Genomic DNA, 21,184 nt, shown 5'->3' on the forward strand with positions numbered 1-21,184 from the left:
TCGTTGATTATGTTATCAACGAATAATAAAAGTCAGTTACTAGCAATTGCTGGAAAAGTCGCAAATATGCGTCTATGGCGGTCGACCATAGAAAACGCATAAATGAGTCTACTTCAGTGAAAGGGTTAAAAACGTTGGATTTGCCACTGTTTGTGATAGTAAACATGTACATTTCCTTCCGCAACTAAGTTACTTTTACTTATTTTCCAGCTACGAGTACTACAGAACTACAGCTACTACAGAACTTGCATGGGTACTGCTACTGCGTCTTACCTACTAAATTTCTACAGCGAAAAGGTTAGTACGTCTTAGTCAATGTTTTATTGTTCATGAATTGCCACACATCCACTACTTGAAAACATTTGATTTGCCACTGTTCATGATAGTAAGCATGTTCATTACCTTCCGCAGCTGACTTACTTTTACCTTTTTCCAGCTACAAGTACTACAGAACTACAGCTACTACAGAACTTGCATTGGCACTCCGAGCGTTGCAATAGGCAACGGTGAGAAGAAAGCGAGCAGCGTATATTACAAAAAAGTACACCATCTCATTCACTTTTAGAAACACTTGAAGCAGTACAATCCCTCCCAAAAAGCCTACTGCCCAAACGCAAGAACAGATTGGTTCCCGTAGAGAAAAAGACCGAATTCGCAAAGCAGCAGCTAGACGAGCAGAAACTGCAGAGAGAACACAGCTACGCCTACAACGAAACAAAATAGCTACTGCATCTGCTAGAAGTGCAGAAACTGCAGAGCAAACACAGCTACGCCTACAACGAAACAGAATAGCAGCTGCTAGAAGAGCAGAAACCGCTGAACAAACACAGGTATATCGAAAGCAGGCCAGAATAGATGCTGCAACTGCTAGAAGTGCAGACTGCTGAGCCGACTCAGCAGCGACTCAAACGGCTCAGAGCAACCGCTACATCGGCCAGACATGCAGAAACCTCCGAGCAGGTGCAGCGGCGACAAACATGATGCAGCGGCGACAAACATGATGCAGCACGAACATGATGCAGCAGCTACAACAGCTGCTCGGCGAGCTGAATTTTTAGAGCAAATGAAACGGCGACAACAGCGAGATGCACTAACTACAGCAGCTGTTACCAGGCGCCGTGTATGGGCAGAAAACATCGCACTTGACTACAGTTCTGCTACACAGTATAGAGCTGAATTTTTCTATAGGACGGTTGTCCAAAAATGCTCCAGATGTAATGCCTTATGATGGAAAGGCGAGAGGCTATATATGTAGTTTATATAGTAAATTTTATTGACAATAAATTTTATCAACACAACCACGTTACTGCTACACAGTTTATATATGCCATGTCAAAACACAGGCTATAGACGAAGAACTGGTGAGTCATGATTAATGTTTTAAGCATGTAGAAGTCTCAATTCAATAAATGCTGGCAATAGCTTAGCAGCTCAAAAGCATAATATTTTCTACAATTTCTTAAAATATATAAAACTTTTCTATACTGCCAGTTTGAAGAACTTCAGTTTGCCTGGCAATGTCAATTTCATTATCAGTTCTGTACAAAATTAGGACAACTCCGATTTGAGTGGTTCGAGACTGATGCATTGTAGACTACCTGTAGAACACATTGCATATTTCCATTGGTCTCTCCAACATTATTGACATGCACGACTGCATATGTGTATGCAGTCTGATCAGCACAAAAATTTCAGTAGATTGCATATTTGGAGTTGTTTTACAGTATGAAAGACAACTCCCAATAAAACTATTGCTTTACGTAAATCTGTTCCTGAACACGGGTAATGCAGCTAGTGTTGACATAATCTAGTGTTGTATTTGTGTTGACATAATCTAGTCTGTATTCATGTTGACATAATCTAGTGCTGTATTCATGTTGACATAATCTAGTGCTGTATTCATGTTGACATAATCTAGTGCTGTACTCATGTTGACATAATCTAATGCTGTATTCATGTTGACATAATCTAATGCTGTATTCATGTTGACATAATCTAGTGCTGTATTCATGTTGACATAATCTAGTGCTGTATTCATGTTGACATAATCTAGTTCTGTATTCATGTTGACATAATCTAGTGCTGCATTCATGTTGACATAATCTAGTGCTGTACTCATGTTGACATAAACTAGTTCTGTATTCATGTTGACATAATCTAGTGGTGTATTCATGTTGACATAATCTAGTGGTGTATTCATGTTGACATAATCTAGTTCTGTATTCATGTTGACATAATCTAGTTCTGTATTCATGTTGACATAATCTACTTCTGTATTCATGTTGACATAATCTAGTTCTGTATTCATGTTGACATAATCTAGCGCTGTATTCATGTTGACATAATGTAGTGCTGTATTCATGTTGGCATAATCTAGTGCTGTAATCATGTTTACATAATCTAGTGCTGTATTCATGTTGACATAATCTAGTGCTGTACTCATGTTGACATAATCTAGCACTGTATTCATGTTGACATATTCTAGTGCTGTATTCATGTTGACATAATCTAGTTCTGTATTCATGTTGACATAATCTAGCGCTGTATTCATGTTGACATAATCTAGTGTTGTATTTGTGTTGACATAATCTAGTTCTGTATTCATGTTGACATAATCTAGTGCTGTATTCATGTTGACATAATCTAGTGGTGTATTCATGTTGACATAATCTAGTGCTGTGTTCATGTTGACATAATCTAGTGTTGTATTTGTGTTGACATAATCTAGTTCTGTATTCATGTTGACATAATCTAGCGCTGTATTCATGTTGACATAATCTAGTGGTGTATTCATGTGGACATTATCTATTGAGCACTGTGTTCTTGTGTTGTATTTGTCTCCAATTCCTTGTTCGATGCAGTACGATATTTCTTGATTATAATCAGCTGCAATACATTACTCAATGCTGTAACTATAACGCTATGCAGGATTCATGCATTATAACAGACTGCAGTGCATGGCTCGACGCAAAGCATTATTCCCATGTTATAACAGCCTGCCATACATGACTTGCGGTTTCCTTCAGGTTCAGGCATACTTGTGAGGCCTGTGCTGGATGAGGGCGCATCTAGCGTGCCCATCAACTTTCCTGGTGGTCCTCAGACTATCTGGTATGCTGGTGACAGTTACCAACCTTTTCCTGGAGCAAGCAAGGTAGGTAGCTCATGCCCAAGATCAGCTTCATTACTGCTTTCGATCATATGTAACCATTCTTTCCGTACTGTTCATTGTATTATGGGAGGGCAACATGTGCTTTACGGGAGGGGCTACAGGTGTATTATGGGAGGGGCTACATGTGTATTATGGGAGGGGCTACAGGTGTATTGTGAGTGGGGCTACATGTGTATTATGGGAGGGGCTACATTTTGGGAGGTGGAACACACTTGTATTGACAGTATTTCTGAGCCGTTTATATATCATTCATGTCTTGTGATGACCAGATGTAATTTACTGATTGGATACATAACAAGTTTAGTAAAAACACCTGCTGCTGGCTGTCATGTACTACATACATGTGTGTCTCTCTAACTCCTATTAGTCAAAATACCAAATTTTAAAGAAATCCTGATATGGCTAACACAAGCCATCGCCTCTTCCAAAATCACTACTGCTAGATATCCAAATCGGCTATTATTAAAATTATAATTGGTCTTTCTGACTGTCACCGCTTGTTCAACTTAATTCATGTCTTTATCAAATAATATATTCGCAAGAGTTTCAATAAATCGACAGCCAAAGAGGCAGTCAACTCGTGATGTGTAAACAAGTGTGTGTAAACAGGTGAGTGTAAACAAGTGCTGTAAAGGTGGGTACACAAGGATTTTAATAGCATACCTACTGTTTGCTATTCATTCTTAGCCTTATTTACCACACTTTCAGTGACTTGAGTAATTCTATCTGGATAAACATCCAGCATACTACAATTGTTACCCTAATGGTGCTTTTACTTTTATGGTTTACATACTCATTCACTATAAGGTACGTGTGACAAAATATCAACAAATGTAACCGACACTGTAATTACCTACTCTATCAATGACTTTTGCATACAAGAATACGTTTGTTTGGATCATCATGATATCATAGCCTAAAAGCATTAAAAAAATTATAAAGATCTCATGCCATATCTGTTAACGATACATTGCCATGCATGCTCTTTTGACACTGTTCAAAATCCCGAAGTCACCTCGCAGTCTGTGCCTTTCTGATGGGCAGAATATTTTTCGGCCTCAGAATCTAGATTTGTCTGCTTATCAACAATAGCGTACCCAGTAGTGGAGACAACAGTTCTTGCAGCTACTCGTTTTACCAAGAATGTAGTTGTTTGCATCAAATGCTTATATTTACATTGCATAGGTGTTGGATGCAGTTGTTATGGCCAAATGCAAAGCTACACATTGCCCATTGTATAGATACTGTAAAACCTTTTTTGAACACCACTTTTATTTGAACGCTCGCCACCTCTAATAGAGCGCCACTATAGAAGAAAAGTTGAAAAATACAGCACCACCCTTTAATTGAACGCCACCTTTATTTGACTGCCACTTTGACTTTTTTTATCTTTACAAACCCATAATAGAAAGTGAGCAGTAGAAAAGTGTACACAAAATAGTACTAGTAACGACTCTATTACATCAATAAAATTTAATTCTTTCGTTGTTGCTGTAGTCGTCGCCATGGTTTTAGTGATTAAGTACATGAGAAAATCGATTGTTCCAATAATCGGAACTACACTGTGATTCGAAGTTACTAATGTCTAAATAATATCCATTGTTTTCATATTCACTCATAATGGGGTTTACGATCTGACCTGAAGACTTTAAAGCGTTTTGATGAATGGTGAGAATATTCTTCAGGAACACCGTACGGCGTAATAGCAGCCATTGTTATAACATATTCTAACCTTGAAATGATAGAAACATCTCTAAAAATAAAAAAACGTTATGTTCGTTTTTTAACTTCAAAGCTTTAGGGTTTTTTCTTTAAAACTTTGAAACACCGTCGATATTATTAATAACAGTACCATGCTAATATTTTATAATCAAAGTAGTTGCTTGTTTAACTCGGTCTAATACTTAGACATATATGAAAAACGTTTAGTAAAAATGCTGGGGGACAGCATTGTAGATCCGCCCAAAAGAGAGTGCCAAATCTAGGCGGCAATACCATCTCTTCGCCTGTGAAAGGGTTGAATATATCTGTCCCAAATTCTGACGAGCAAGTCAAAAAAACACCACCTCTAATTAATCACAGCCACTGTAGAGGAAGAGTTGAAAAAGAGCGCCATAAGGATCAAGTAGAGGTTTGACGGTATTTGTGAAAATACCGTAAAAAAGCTTTGCCACAAGTTTCCCTTTTTGGTTTTTGTAGGTGTGCATTTTATTTTAACACTGATGCAAACATCATTCATGTTCCTTCAATTTTCCTGTTCAATCGCTTGAGTCAGTACTACATGCGAACTGCCTCCATTGGAAGTTGTGATTTAGGACTCAAATCTCTTGATGCAACTATTCAAGTGGTTGACAGATAATAAATATATTACATGTACAATTGACTGCCTTGTGTCATTAATGATGTTCATACATGTTTTATATATGACTAGTGTCACAGGCGTAATTTATTGTATTCTAATCTCTCTGGTACATTCTTTCTGAGCACGGCTGAGTTGGCCATTATGTTTGAATAATTGACCATATCAGCATATCGGTCGCTATGCGTTCTTACCTTATGCTCTACAACAAAACACTGCTTTTTGATGCGAGGTCCTTTGGGCTGAGATTATAAAAGGTGGTAGTAAAACAACAATCCTTTAAAGCGAGCAATGGCCAGTAAGTCTATAAAAATGCTCTTGAGGATGTTTTTTACAAACTACAAATGTTTAACCTGGAGGGAGGAGACAAGTATGGATTATGTCAGAACCATGTGACACTGTCAACTACTCATGAAAAAGCCTTTATCAACTTTCTTGTGCTAATAACTCTATTACTAACGAAAAGCCAAAAACGGTTCTTTTTTCCAGTTTTCAGTGTCAAGTTAAAACACCTGTCAGTCACACACACCTGTGACATCAATCCAGAGCTGACAAAATCATTCCAAAATTATTTTTATTCAGCTATAAATTCAACATGTTTCACGTTGTTCACAAAACCGTGCTCTTCGCTTCATTACAAACACACCTTCAACAACTCGTACGATTTCTTTATTTTATTGTAATACAAAATTAAATAACGCACTGCAAGTCTATCTATTTAACAATACATTCAAGATCTCATCTTTAAGACACTAAGCATTTAATTCAAAATTTAATCTCAAGAATTTCGTTCTTCAACTTGCCATGAAACTCTCAGATGTTTCTAAATATCCCGAACTTTCTCAGTTGTGAAATGTTTCTGCTAAATTAATTGTTATCTATTCACTTGCCAGCAGGATAATTACCCTGTGACCCTCAGCAGCATTCCATACTTCTATCGGGGTGGGCATATTATCCCTCGCAAGGAAAGAGTGCGCAGGTCTTCTGTACAGATGAAAGACGATCCATACACGTTTGTCGTAGTTTTGGATACTCAGGTACAGTTGCCTTTTTCTAGTTTCCTTTCCAGTAGTGGCCATTTTTGGTTTGAGCGTCTTGCAGTTTTTGTCTTCATGAATTCACTTTGTGATGCGAGTTTATTAATTTGAGAACAAATTCTTTTCAATCCGATTTTTCATGATGTGTAAGAAAGAACAAATCCGAAACATCAAAGAGTAGTTGAGGTGTGAATGTTTGAATTCTATCTAAGAAATGCTAACATACACAGAGAGCAGCTGTTATGCCAATCGACATGAAGTCTACGATGCTCATTGGCCATTCCAATATTAGAACAATGCCACCAGAGTTTGTATTGTAATGTTGAAATTTTGCTGTATTGAGTGGTTGCTATTATAGCCTGGACCAATTTTATGATTAGCTCTATGCCGGGTGGTTGTAATTTTGTAAATGTGCAGCCAGAACTGCCTCCCTCCCCCTGTTCACTCCTTGATGCTGTCATTACAGGGTAAAAGTACAGGCGACCTCTATATAGATGACTATAAATCATTTGAATATGAACAAGGAAAATATATTTACAGACGATTTACATTTGACAACGGTCAACTTACTAGCAGGTTTGTGCTCATAAAATTTTGTATTTGCTAAATATCCATATGATTTTGTATGTGATTATCTACTCACACTCATATTTGATAATATACTCATGGTTTGTATGTGATATCTCCACATGTTTATGTATGTGATTTTCTCTTCATGGTTTTGTATCTAATATACTCACGCTTTTATATTTGATAATATCCACATGGTTTTGTATGTGGTTAATCCACATGGTTTTGTATGTGGTTATTTCCACATGGTTTTGTATGTGGTTATTTCCACATGGGTTTGTTTTTAGCTCTGAGTGTAAATGTAATGTTGGGGTTATGGGTGTATGTTATTCATCATAGCCACTACCAGCCTGCTACTAGCGGGGAATGTTGACAGAGTTAGCAAATATCTAGAGTAATTGAAGTCACTGGTAAATCACTCTGTTCTAAATCTTTTCCACTCCGACGTTCCTACCATGTATCCTGTAGGGCCATTGACATCACTGACTTTGAGACGGCATCTTGGTTAGAAGCAGTCAACGTGATAGGAATGAAATCTAAACCAGAGGCAGTTACTCTCACTGTCAACGGTGCGTGTCCTATCTTCCCTTCCTGTGTCCTGTGTGTCAGAAAGAACTCATTCTATTGGCTTGTAGATTTTATATTAGCACTGACAATTTTCTCTCAACTTTTGCAGGTAAAGATTCAGATCTTTCGTATACTTTTGCTGAACATCTCACGGTTGTCAGGAAGCCTAAGGTCAACATGGCGTTGGACTGGACCATAACCATTTCTTAGTGCAACACCGCAAACCAGATCATCTCCATCCTCTATTGACACATGTACATGTCGCTATGAACATTCTATAACTTGCAATGAAAATGTACACTCTGCGATGGCCATTTGTAGCCTGTGAAGCCGTATCTAGCTTGTGAGTCTAGTAATTTTTGTAAGACTAGATTTGGGCTGATTTCTTTCACAATTTTGTACAGCTCTTTGAGTGCTTAGTCCGTGTACCTTCAATAAGCATTGACAGTGCAAGGATCTCTCATCTAATAAAGAATGTAGAAAATAGAGATGGGCTCTGTAAAACTGTATTTAACAGCAGAGCATATTCAAAAGTGGTAAACTATCGCTCAATGATGCTTAGCCAACGTTGACACAAAACCAACGTTGACACAAAAACTAACACTGATAATGTGATTAGAAGGTGTAGCCTATTCACATTACATGTTTTCGGCCAAAATAAATCAATGGACATAGAATTTTATAACACCACTAAAAGGAGCCGCTTGACTAGGCATTGAGATACCTTTTAAAGTATGCATGTGTGCATCAATGAGATTTACCTGATTGATCATAAATGACGCTTCGCATATGCTCGCAGCCTGCCATGTTGCAGTCAATATAGGAAATGTGCCATCGCGTAAGCTCATGTATATGCCACTCTGATTGAAATGGATGTTTGCTCCAGAGACTTGCAGCACATTAGCTCTTGTCTGGTTTCAAAGTCTCTCATTTAAATTCTTTGTCATTCAGCAGGTGAATAAAATGGTCATAGATTGCAGCAGGATTTTGTACTGCAACCTCTGACACCTTCATTCGGAGTTGCGATACTGCAAATCTCTGGCGACCTAGCAACTACCGTTCTATACTGTCTCTTTTGTGATCTCGCCAAATGAGGGATCTTTTGAGATTTTGTAAAGACTTGGAAACTGAACTTTATTGCTTATAGTGGGGGTGTGAAGAAGACCCACAAACTTGAATTTTACTTAACATAACGTAACCGAATCACAACATCGCTGAGGAGCGCTATGGGTAGAGGTGGAACGAGACAGGTTTTTTAAGCTCGAGACGAGACTCGAGACACTGTCTTGTAAAAATTCGAGACTCGAGACACGAGACAGTAAAATAATGAGCATTTGGTGATGATTTCACTACACAAGTACTAGCTACTTGGTATATATAAAATTAATCAAACTCTTTTTAAATTGAATTTTCAGCTGGTGTAAACGATTTAAATACAACATTTTAATAGTGATATGCATGTAGTTTTTGTAAACAAAAGTGACACAAACAGCTCTAAAATACCGAAGTTATATATTCTAAGAATTTCGAGCTTGATTGATCATAATTATTATAAACATATTGCTTTGTACATGTATATTTTTACCATCTATTGAATAGTTCTTACTTTTTAATGTAATGTGTAATGAAACCGATAGCCGTCGCTCTACAAAGAAATACCGCAACTAAAAGAACACACAATAACACTTTCATTCTTATCGTTTCATTAATGTTAAGTTTTGTTTGTGTATTAGCTGTAGTATGTGAATTATATTTAAATTGTACTCATGAAATTATATTAATTACTGTATACATGCGCGTGTATATTCTTATATTGAGCTAACAAAACGTCATTGTTAACCGAACACGGACTATGGTCGACACGGCCTTTCGTTCGTTTCTCCGTGTCCGGGCAAGTTTTACCGGCGATTGTTAGTATATACGTAAAAGAGGCCCGAATTTTATGAAGGGCAGCTGGCGTTTAGACACGATACGATAAAATACAGACATTTGACCCGCAAAAGACTTATTTATTAAATTTGATTATCCGAAGAGTAATTAGATACGACCCGGTATCTGTTTTAAGGACACAGAACCGAACTAAAAAATAACAGGGCCGTTGTCTGGACTACATGATTAGACTCAGTGGCCAACATAATCAGTAGCAACAGGTAGTAACGGACCGGGTATAACTTTAAAGGCAGTTGCCCGCAATCCATTACAATATATGGAGTTGTTGCTACCGCAAGAAGCCATGTTTTAACAACCGTGCGCAGGCGCTTTAGTTCTATTTCCTGTCTCGAGTTTGGCAATAGTTAAGTCGAGACGAGACCGATACGAGACGAGACAGGTCGATACTCGAGACGTCTCGTGTCTCGTTCCACCTCTAGCTATGGGGCAGGCTTGTCTACATAATCTTTTAATATTACACACATATAAAGATGTTGAAATAGATACAGAATCAATTGAGTTCCGCAATAGACACTGACAGAACATGAGCTATTGCAATAAAGAAGTAATAGCTTTTGTTTTGTAAATGTCCCTTACAGAAATCTGTAGTGTCATGAGTTTTATATCGTTCGTTGAATAAAGAAAACTTTTGCCTACCATAAACAATATATTTATGTAGATTTTGATGCTTACAATTGATTGCATTTATGCATACTTTAAGGCCTGCCCTTCACAATACTTCTATTGTGTAACCAAACTCTATTTCAGAGCTTCGCTATTTAGTGTCTGCGAACACCCTGCGACTGATTAGGGCATGAAAAAAGACTCACATGAATGAAACAAGAAAGACTCGCATCTTAAAAAAAAGACATGTATATGGGATATATGAAAACAATATGTTATTGGAAGGTCATTCTAAGAAGAGTATAACGTTTCCTCCCAGCAGCATATAAAAACAGCCCACTGAGGATCTTTGACTTTTTCTGCTTTTTCTGCCTTTTCTGCGCAGTAGGTCTCATCAAAACGGGGTTGCTTGAGGGTGTGTGTCTATATGTGTCTGCGAGTATGTGTATGATCGTTTGCAGGATTGATAGCGTTATTATATCTATTTTTGATATATAGAAGAGATGAAAATCTAGACTTACATAGGCGAGTTGTTGCGATGACAAATATGTTTTCTCAGTGTTCATGAATGATTTTTGCAGCTCTGTGAACAACAGCTCGCACCCCTAATCGGGAACCTTTGCTCTATTCCCACAGGCTACACTATTAAGAGTAGGAGAAAAATTTAAACAAAATATTAACTTCACACTTATATACAAACCCAGAGCATTATAGGATATATACAAACCCAAAGCATTATAGGATATATACAAACCTAGAGCATTATAGGATATATACAAACCCAGAGCATTATAGGATATGTACAAACCCAAAGCATTATAGGATATAAGTAGTATATAGAGAGCAGATCTACACATAAAAGTGACGGATCCAGCGGGGGGATAGAAAAAGGGGGTTGTGAATTAAATTGGCTAGGGGTGTAGATTGAATCGTGTGGAGTTGAATGAGATGTTGGGGTTTGGGGGGAAATTGTGGTGTAGAGTAGGGGGTTGAATTCGAGGGGTTACGGATCCGCTCCTGGCGTAATCGGCGGATTATCTGTGGATGAGTCATCCGATTAGCGGGGAATGAGTCATCCGATTAAACGCGGATTATCGCGGGATTAGTCGGGGGGAATTGTCGCGGATTAGTCGGGCGAATCGTCGCCGATTATCGGTGGAATAGTGGGGGTGAATATCTGGGACATCGAGGGCTGGATGGTTTTCCGGAGTGGATCTCGCGGATTATCGAGGAGAGCGAGAGATTACCTACCGGATGAGTGAGGGGGTTAATATCTGGGACACCGAGGGGTTGATTTTCCGGAGATTGTTATATATTTGAAACATTGAATATATATGAGAAAGTGTTTATGTACAAAGTTATTTTTTGAAGATTTGATGATTTTGTAATGTTGAAGCTCTTGAATGGTTAAGAATTTTAAGGAATTTATTTTCGGTTTTCTTTTTGTATTTTTTTGTATGTAAGATTGAAATTTGTTGGAGAAATTAATATGTTGAATGAAAGATCAGTTTTATTACAAAATTATTCACTTTAAAAGATATATTTATATGTATTATTCATTATTTCCATCATCATTTTGTTTCAATAAAAATAAAATAGTTTATGTTTAACTTGAAATATATGAAAATATTCAAGTAGATAGGACACAATAAAGATAATATAGTATAAATGAAACATTGAATATATACATAAGAAAATGTTCATGTACAATCTTTATCAGTACTTTATAATAATTGTACATATACTTATTCTCTGTACTTTATTAACACACCTGATGATCTCTTACAGCACTTTATAATAATTGTACAAATACTTATTCTCTGTACTTTATTAACACTCTTGATGATCTCTTACTACACTTTATAATAATTGTACACATACTTATTATCTGTACTTTGTTAACACACCTGGTGATCTCTTACAGCACTTTATAATAATTGTACATATACTTATTCTCTGTACTTTATTAACACCCCTAATGATCTCTTACAGCACTTTATAATAATTGTACATATACTTATTCTCTGTACTTTATTAACACTCTCGATGATCTCTTACAGCACTTTATAATAATTGTACATATACTTAATATCTGTACTTTATTAACACTCTTGATGAACTCTTACAGCACTTTATAATAATTGTACATATACTTATTATCTGTACTTTAATAACACTCCTGATGATCTCTTACTACACTTTATAATAATTGTACATATACTTATTCTCTGTACTTTATTAACACTCCTGATGATCTCTGACAGCACTTTATAATAATTGTACATATACTTATTCTCAGTACTTTATTAACACTCTCGATGATCTCTTACAGCACTTTATAATAATTGTACATATACTTAATATCTGTACTTTATTAACACTCTTGATGAACTCTTACAGCACTTTATAATAATTGTACATATACTTATTATCTGTACTTTGTTAACACACCTGATGATCTCTTACAACACTTTATAATAATTGTACATATACTTATTATCTGTACTTTATTAACACTCTTGATGATCTCTTACAGCACTTTATAATAATTGTACATATACTTAATATCTGTACTTTATTAACACTCTTGATGAACTCTTACAGAACTTTATAATAATTGTACATATACTTATTATCAGTACTTTATTAACACTCCTGATGATCTTTTACAGCACTTTAGAATAATTGTACACATACTTATTCTCTGTACTTTATTAACACTCTTGATGATCTCTTACTACACTTTATAATAATTGTACACATACTTATTCTCTGTATTTTGTTAACACTCTTGATGGTCTTTTACTACACTTTATAATAATTGTACACATACTTATTCTCTGTATTTTATTAACACTCTTGATGGACTTTTACTACACTTTATAATAATTGTACACATACTTATTCTCTGTACTTTTTTACCACACCTGATGATCTCTTACAGCACTTTATAATAATTGTACATATACTTATTCTCAGTACTTTATTAACACTCTTGATGATCTCTTACAGCACTTTATAATAATTGTACATATACTTATTCTCAGTACTTTATTAACACTCTTGATGATCTCTTACAGCACTTTATAATAATTGTACACATACTTATTCTCAGTACTTTATTAACACTCCTAATGATCTCTTAATACACTTTATAATAATTGTACATATACTTATTCTCTGTACTTTATTAACACTCTTGATGATCTCTTACTACACTTTATAATAATTGTACATATACTTATTCTCAGTACTTTATTAACACTCCTGATGATCTCTTACAGCACTTTATAATAATTGTACATATACTTATTCTCAGTACTTTATTAACACTCTTGATGATCTCTTACAGTACTTTATAATAATTGTACATATACTTATTCTCTGTACTTTATTAACACTCCTGATGATCTCTTACAGCACTTTATAATAATTGTACATATACTTAATATCTGTACTTTATTAACACTCTTGATGAACTCTTACAGCACTTTATAATAATTGTACATATACTTATTATCTGTACTTTAATAACACTCCTGATGATCTCTTACTACACTTTATAATAATTGTACATATACTTATTCTCTGTACTTTATTAACACTCCTGATGATCTCTGACAGCACTTTATAATAATTGTACATATACTTATTCTCAGTACTTTATTAACACTCTCGATGATCTCTTACAGCACTTTATAATAATTGTACATATACTTAATATCTGTACTTTATTAACACTCTTGATGAACTCTTACAGCACTTTATAATAATTGTACATATACTTATTATCTGTACTTTGTTAACACACCTGATGATCTCTTACAACACTTTATAATAATTGTACATATACTTATTATCTGTACTTTATTAACACTCTTGATGATCTCTTACAGCACTTTATAATAATTGTACATATACTTAATATCTGTACTTTATTAACACTCTTGATGAACTCTTACAGAACTTTATAATAATTGTACATATACTTATTATCAGTACTTTATTAACACTCCTGATGATCTTTTACAGCACTTTAGAATAATTGTACACATACTTATTCTCTGTACTTTATTAACACTCTTGATGATCTCTTACTACACTTTATAATAATTGTACACATACTTATTCTCTGTATTTTGTTAACACTTTTGATGGTCTTTTACTACACTTTATAATAATTGTACACATACTTATTCTCTGTATTTTATTAACACTCTTGATGGACTTTTACTACACTTTATAATAATTGTACACATACTTATTCTCTGTACTTTTTTACCACACCTGATGATCTCTTACAGCACTTTATAATAATTGTACATATACTTATTCTCAGTACTTTATTAACACTCTTGATGATCTCTTACAGCACTTTATAATAATTGTACATATACTTATTCTCAGTACTTTATTAACACTCTTGATGATCTCTTACAGCACTTTATAATAATTGTACACATACTTATTCTCAGTACTTTATTAACACTCCTAATGATCTCTTACAGTACTTTATAATAATTGTACATATACTTATTCTCTGTACTTTATTAACACTCTTGATGATCTCTTACAGCACTTTATAATAATTGTACACATACTTATTCTCAGTACTTTATTAACACTCCTGATGATCTCTTAATACACTTTATAATAATTGTACATATACTTATTCTCTGTACTTTATTAACACTCTTGATGATCTCTTACTACACTTTATAATAATTGTACATATACTTATTCTCAGTACTTTATTAACACTCCTGATGATCTCTTACAGCACTTTATAATAATTGTACATATACTTATTCTCAGTACTTTATTAACACTCTTGATGATCTCTTACAGTACTTTATAATAATTGTACATATACTTATTCTCTGTACTTTATTAACACTCCTGATGATCTCTTACAGCACTTTATAATAATTGTACATATACTTATTCTCTGTACTTTATTAACACTCTTGATGATCTCTTAATACACTTTATAATAATTGTACATATACTTATTCTCTGTACTTTATTAACACTCTTGATGATCTCTTACTACACTTTATAATAATTGTACATATACTTATTCTCAGTACTTTATTAACACTCTTGATGATCTCTTACAGCACTTTATAATAATTGTACATATACTTATTCTCAGTACTTTATTAACACTCTCGATGATCTCTTACAGCACTTTATAATAATTGTACATATACTTAATATCTGTACTTTATTAACACTCTTGATGAACTCTTACAGCACTTTATAATAATTGTACATATACTTATTATCTGTACTTTAATAACACTCCTGATGATCTCTTACTACACTTTATAATAATTGTACATATACTTATTCTCTGTACTTTATTAACAATCCTGATGATCTCTGACAGCACTTTATAATAATTGTACATATACTTATTCTCTGTACTTTATTAACACTCTTGATGATCTCTTACAGCACTTTATAATAATTGTACATATACTTATTCTCTGTACTTTATTAATACTCCTGATGTTCTCTTACAGCACTTTATAATAATTGTACACATACTTATTCTCAGTACTTTATTAACACTCCTGATGATCTTTTACAGCACTTTAGAATAATTGTACGCATACTTATTCTCTGTACTTTATTAACACTCTTGATGATCTCTTACTACACTTTATAATAATTGTACACATACTTATTCTCTGTATTTTATTAACACTCTTGATGGTCTTTTACTACACTTTATAATAATTGCACACATACTTATTCTCTGTACTTTTTTTACCACACCTGATGATCTCTTACAGCACTTTATAATAATTGTAGATATACTTATTCTCAGTACTTTATTAACACTCTTGATGATCTCTTACAGCACTTTATAATAATTGTACATATACTTATTCTCTGTACTTTATTAACACTCCTGATCTTTAATTAAATTAAACTAGTAGACTTGCTAGCATCACATTCTAACTGATATCTTCAAAATATGGAAAAGACTGTGAAGTGATATATAATACACAATCTTTCGATAAAATCATGACAAAATACTTTTGGTAAAGAGAACCCTGTTATCATTCATCAATCTTTGAGAGAATAAATGATACATACTACATTTATTCAAAACAATACATATATTCATTTTCTTTATATTCTCTTCAAAACGAATACTTACCTATACCTACCTTAGTACAATTCCTCCATCTGTCCATTGGGCCTTCTTTTTTTTTTTTGCTCATCCCTCTATTTACTGGGCAAGAGACTGTTATGGAATGGTTAAGCCAAACCAAACAGGAGAATTCCATAGGCAAGCCTAGGAAAACACTCAGGTCGATTGCCAAGGCGCTTGTCCACACGACAGCCTGAACACAGCGACACTCAACGAACTTAATCGCGAGTAGCCGGCTAACAGAATTCTAGCTGAAGCATACAAGCCTTATGGTATCAACGCTCGATTGCCCCAAAATCTCAATCTGTATATAAGTAGGCATCAGGAGCAGGACTAAGTGATGAAAAGGAAAATTACACTGAGCAAGCTTCTTATACAGAGTATTGAAGAATAGTGGCGTATCCAACAGAATCAATGAAGCGAAAATAGTAAACAGATTTTCGCGAAATTGAATTTCGCGAAAGTGAATTTCGCGAAATTACACATTATATATATTATATAGTCAACTTTCGCGAAATTGAATTTCGCGAAAGTGAATTTCGCGAAATTGGATTTCGCGAAATTACACATTATATATATATTATATAGTCAACTTTCGCGAAATTGAATTTCGCGAAAGTGAATTTCGCGAAATTGGATTTCGCGAAATTGGATTTCGCGAAATTACACATATATATTATATAGTCAACTTTCGCGAAATTGAATTTCGCGAAAGTGAATTTCGCGAAAGATGACTATATAATATATATATATAATGTGTAATTTCGCGAAATTCACTTTCGCGAAATTCAATTTCGCGAAAATCTGTTTACTATTTTCGCTTCATTGATTCTGTTGGATACGCCACTATTCTTCAATACTCTGTATAAGAAGCTTGCTCAGTGTAATTTTCCTTTTCATCACTTAGTCCTGCTCCTGATGCCTACTTATATACAGATTGAGATTTTGGGGCAATCGAGCGTTGATACCATAAGGCTTGTATGCTTCAGCTAGAATTCTGTTAGCCGGCTACTCGCGATTAAGTTCGTTGAGTGTCGCTGTGTTCAGGCTGTCGTGTGGACAAGCGCCTTGGCAATCGACCTGAGTGTTTTCCTAGGCTTGCCTATGGAATTCTCCTGTTTGGTTTGGCTTAACCATTCCATAACAGTCTCTTGCCCAGTAAATAGAGGGATGAGCAAAAAAAAAAAGAAGGCCCAATGGACAGATGGAGGAATTGTACTAAGGTAGGTATAGGTAAGTATTCGTTTTGAAGAGAATATAAAGAAAATGAATATATGTATTGTTTTGAATAAATGTAGTATGTATCATTTATTCTCTCAAAGATTGATGAATGATAACAGGGTTCTCTTTACCAAAAGTATTTTGTCATGATTTTATCGAAAGATTGTGTATTATATATCACTTCACAGTCTTTTCCATATTTTGAAGATATCAGTTAGAATGTGATGCTAGCAAGTCTACTAGTTTAATTTAATTAAAGATCAGGAGTATTAATAAAGTACAGAGAATAAGTATATGTACAATTATTATAAAGTGCTGTAAGAGATCATCAAGAGTGTTAATAAAGTACTGAGAATAAGTATATGTACAATTATTATAAAGTGCTGTAAGAGATCATCAGGTGTGGTAAAAAAAGTACAGAGAATAAGTATGTGTACAATTATTATAAAGTGTAGTAAAAGACCATCAAGAGTGTTAATAAAATACAGAGAATAAGTATGTGTACAATTATTATAAAGTGTAGTAAGAGATCATCAGGTGTGTTAACAAAGTACAGATAATAAGTATATGTACAATTATTATAAAGTGCTGTAAGAGTTCATCAAGAGTGTTAATAAAGTACAGATATTAAGTATATGTACAATTTTTATAAAGTGCTGTAAGAGATCATCGAGAGTGTTAATAAAGTACTGAGAATAAGTATATGTACAATTATTATAAAGTGCTGTAAGAGATCATCAGGAGTGTTAATAAAGTACTGAGAATAAGTATATGTACAATTATTATAAAGTGTAGTAAGAGATCATCAAGAGTGTTAATAAAGTACAGAGAATAAGTATATGTACAATTATTATAAAGTGTATTAAGAGATCATCAAGAGTGTTAATAAAGTACAGAGAATAAGTATATGTACAATTATTATAAAGTACTGTAAGAGATCATCAGGAGTGTTAATAAAGTACAGAGAATAAGTATATGTACAATTATTATAAAGTACTGTAAGAGATCATCAAGAGTGTTAATAAAGTACTGAGAATAAGTATATGTACAATTATTATAAAGTGCTGTAAGAGATCATCAGGAGTGTTAATAAAGTACTGAGAATAAGTATATGTACAATTATTATAAAGTGTAGTAAGAGATCATCAAGAGTGTTAATAAAGTACAGAGAATAAGTATATGTACAATTATTATAAAGTGTATTAAGAGATCATCAGGAGTGTTAATAAAGTACTGAGAATAAGTATGTGTACAATTATTATAAAGTGCTGTAAGAGATCATCAAGAGTGTTAATAAAGTACAGAGAATAAGTATATGTACAATTATTATAAAGTACTGTAAGAGATCATTAGGAGTGTTAATAAAGTACTGAGAATAAGTATGTGTACAATTATTATAAAGTGCTGTAAGAGATCATCAAGAGTGTTAATAAAGTACTGAGAATAAGTATATGTACATTTATTATAAAATGCTGTAAGAGATCATCAAGAGTGTTAATAAAGTACTGAGAATAAGTATATGTACAATTATTATAAAGTGCTGTAAGAGATCATCAGGTGTGGTAAAAAAGTACAGAGAATAAGTATGTGTACAATTATTATAAAGTGTAGTAAAAGTCCATCAAGAGTGTTAATAAAATACAGAGAATAAGTATGTGTACAATTATTATAAAGTGTAGTAAGAGATCATCAAGAGTGTTAATAAAGTACAGAGAATAAGTATGTGTACAATTATTATAAAGTGTATTAAGAGATCATCAAGAGTGTTAATAAAGTACAGAGAATAAGTATATGTACAATTATTATAAAGTGCTGTAAGAGATCATCAGGAGTGTTAATAAAGTACAGAGAATAAGTATATGTACAATTATTATAAAGTACTGTAAGAGATCATCAAGAGTGTTAATAAAGTACTGAGAATAAGTATATGTACAATTATTATAAAGTGCTGTAAGAGATCATCAGGAGTGTTAATAAAGTACTGAGAATAAGTATATGTACAATTATTATAAAGTGTATTAAGAGATCATCAGGAGTGTTAATAAAGTACTGAGAATAAGTATGTGTACAATTATTATAAAGTGCTGTAAGAGATCATCAAGAGTGTTAATAAAGTACAGAGAATAAGTATATGTACAATTATTATAAAGTACTGTAAGAGATCATTAGGAGTGTTAATAAAGTACTGAGAATAAGTATGTGTACAATTATTATAAAGTGCTGTAAGAGATCATCAAGAGTGTTAATAAAGTACTGAGAATAAGTATATGTACAATTATTATAAAGTGCTGTAAGAGATCATCAAGAGTGTTAATAAAGTATTGAGAATAAGTATATGTACAATTATTATAAAGTGCTGTAAGAGATCATCAGGTGTGGTAAAAAAGTACAGAGAATAAGTATGTGTACAATTATTATAAAGTGTAGTAAAAGTCCATCAAGAGTGTTAATAAAATACAGAGAATAAGTATGTGTACAATTATTATAAAGTGTAGTAAGAGATCATCAAGAGTGTTAATAAAGTACAGAGAATAAGTATGTGTACAATTATTCTAAAGTGCTGTAAAAGATCATCAGGAGTGTTAATAAAGTACTGAGAATAAGTATGTGTACAATTATTATAAAGTGCTGTAAGAGATCATCAGGAGTATTAATAAAGTACAGAGAATAAGTATATGTACAATTATTATAAAGTGCTGTAAAAGATCATCAAGAGTGTTAATAAAGTACAGAGAATAAGTATATGTACAATTATTATAAAGTGCTGTCAGAGATCATCAGGAGTGTTAATAAAGTACAGAGAATAAGTATATGTACAATTATTATAAAGTGTAGTAAGAGATCATCAGGAGTGTTATTAAAGTACAGATAATAAGTATATGTACAATTATTATAAAGTGCTGTAAGAGTTCATCAAGAGTGTTAATAAAGTACAGATATTAAGTATATGTACAATTATTATAAAGTGCTGTAAGAGATCATCAAGAGTGTCAATAAAGTACAGAGAATAAGTATATGTACAGTTATTATAAAGTGCTGTAAGAGATCATTAGGGGTGTTAACAAAGTACAGAGAATAAGTATATGTACAATTATTATAAAGTGCTGTAAGAGATCACCAGGTGTGTTAACAAAGTACAGATAATAAGTATGTGTACAATTATTATAAAGTGTAGTAAGAGATCATCAAGAGTGTTAATAAAGTACAGAGAATAAGTATGTGTACAATTATTATAAAGTGCTGTAAGAGATCACCAGGTGTGTTAACAAAGTACAGATAATAAGTATGTGTACAATTATTATAAAGTGTAGTAAGAGATCATCAGGTGTGTTAATAAAGTACTGAGAATAAGTATATGTACAATTATTATAAAGTGCTGTAAGAGATCATCAGGTGTGTTAATAAAGTACAGAGAATAAGTATATGTATAATTATTATAAAGTGCTGTAAGAGATCATTAGGAGTGTTAATAAAGTACTGAGAATAAGTATTTGTACAATTATTATAAAGTGCTGTAAGAGATCATCAGGTGTGTTAAT

At 33.5% G+C, this 21,184-nt stretch overlaps 1 protein-coding gene across 3 annotated transcripts in view; it reads left to right on the forward strand.

The window, feature by feature from the left end:
• The window catches only part of LOC137396199 (neutral alpha-glucosidase AB-like), a 64,882-nt gene extending 56,691 nt beyond the window's left edge, over positions 1-8,191 (forward strand). Inside the window, exons 16-20 of one of the 3 annotated variants that reach the window (XM_068082362.1) lie at positions 3,027-3,154; positions 6,425-6,568; positions 7,035-7,144; positions 7,607-7,707; positions 7,815-8,191. In XM_068082362.1, the coding sequence (XP_067938463.1) occupies positions 3,027-3,154; positions 6,425-6,568; positions 7,035-7,144; positions 7,607-7,707; positions 7,815-7,915 (584 nt within the window). In that variant the 3' untranslated portion in view covers positions 7,916-8,191. The remainder of the gene's footprint in view (positions 1-3,026; positions 3,155-6,424; positions 6,569-7,034; positions 7,145-7,606; positions 7,708-7,814) is intronic. The other 2 variants (XM_068082364.1, XM_068082361.1) reach the window with 2 other exon arrangements.
• Positions 8,192-21,184: the final 12,993 nt, after the last annotated feature.

Source organism: Watersipora subatra, chromosome 5 (assembly GCF_963576615.1).
Source record: "Watersipora subatra chromosome 5, tzWatSuba1.1, whole genome shotgun sequence".
Classification (NCBI taxonomy): domain Eukaryota; kingdom Metazoa; phylum Bryozoa; class Gymnolaemata; order Cheilostomatida; family Watersiporidae; genus Watersipora; species Watersipora subatra.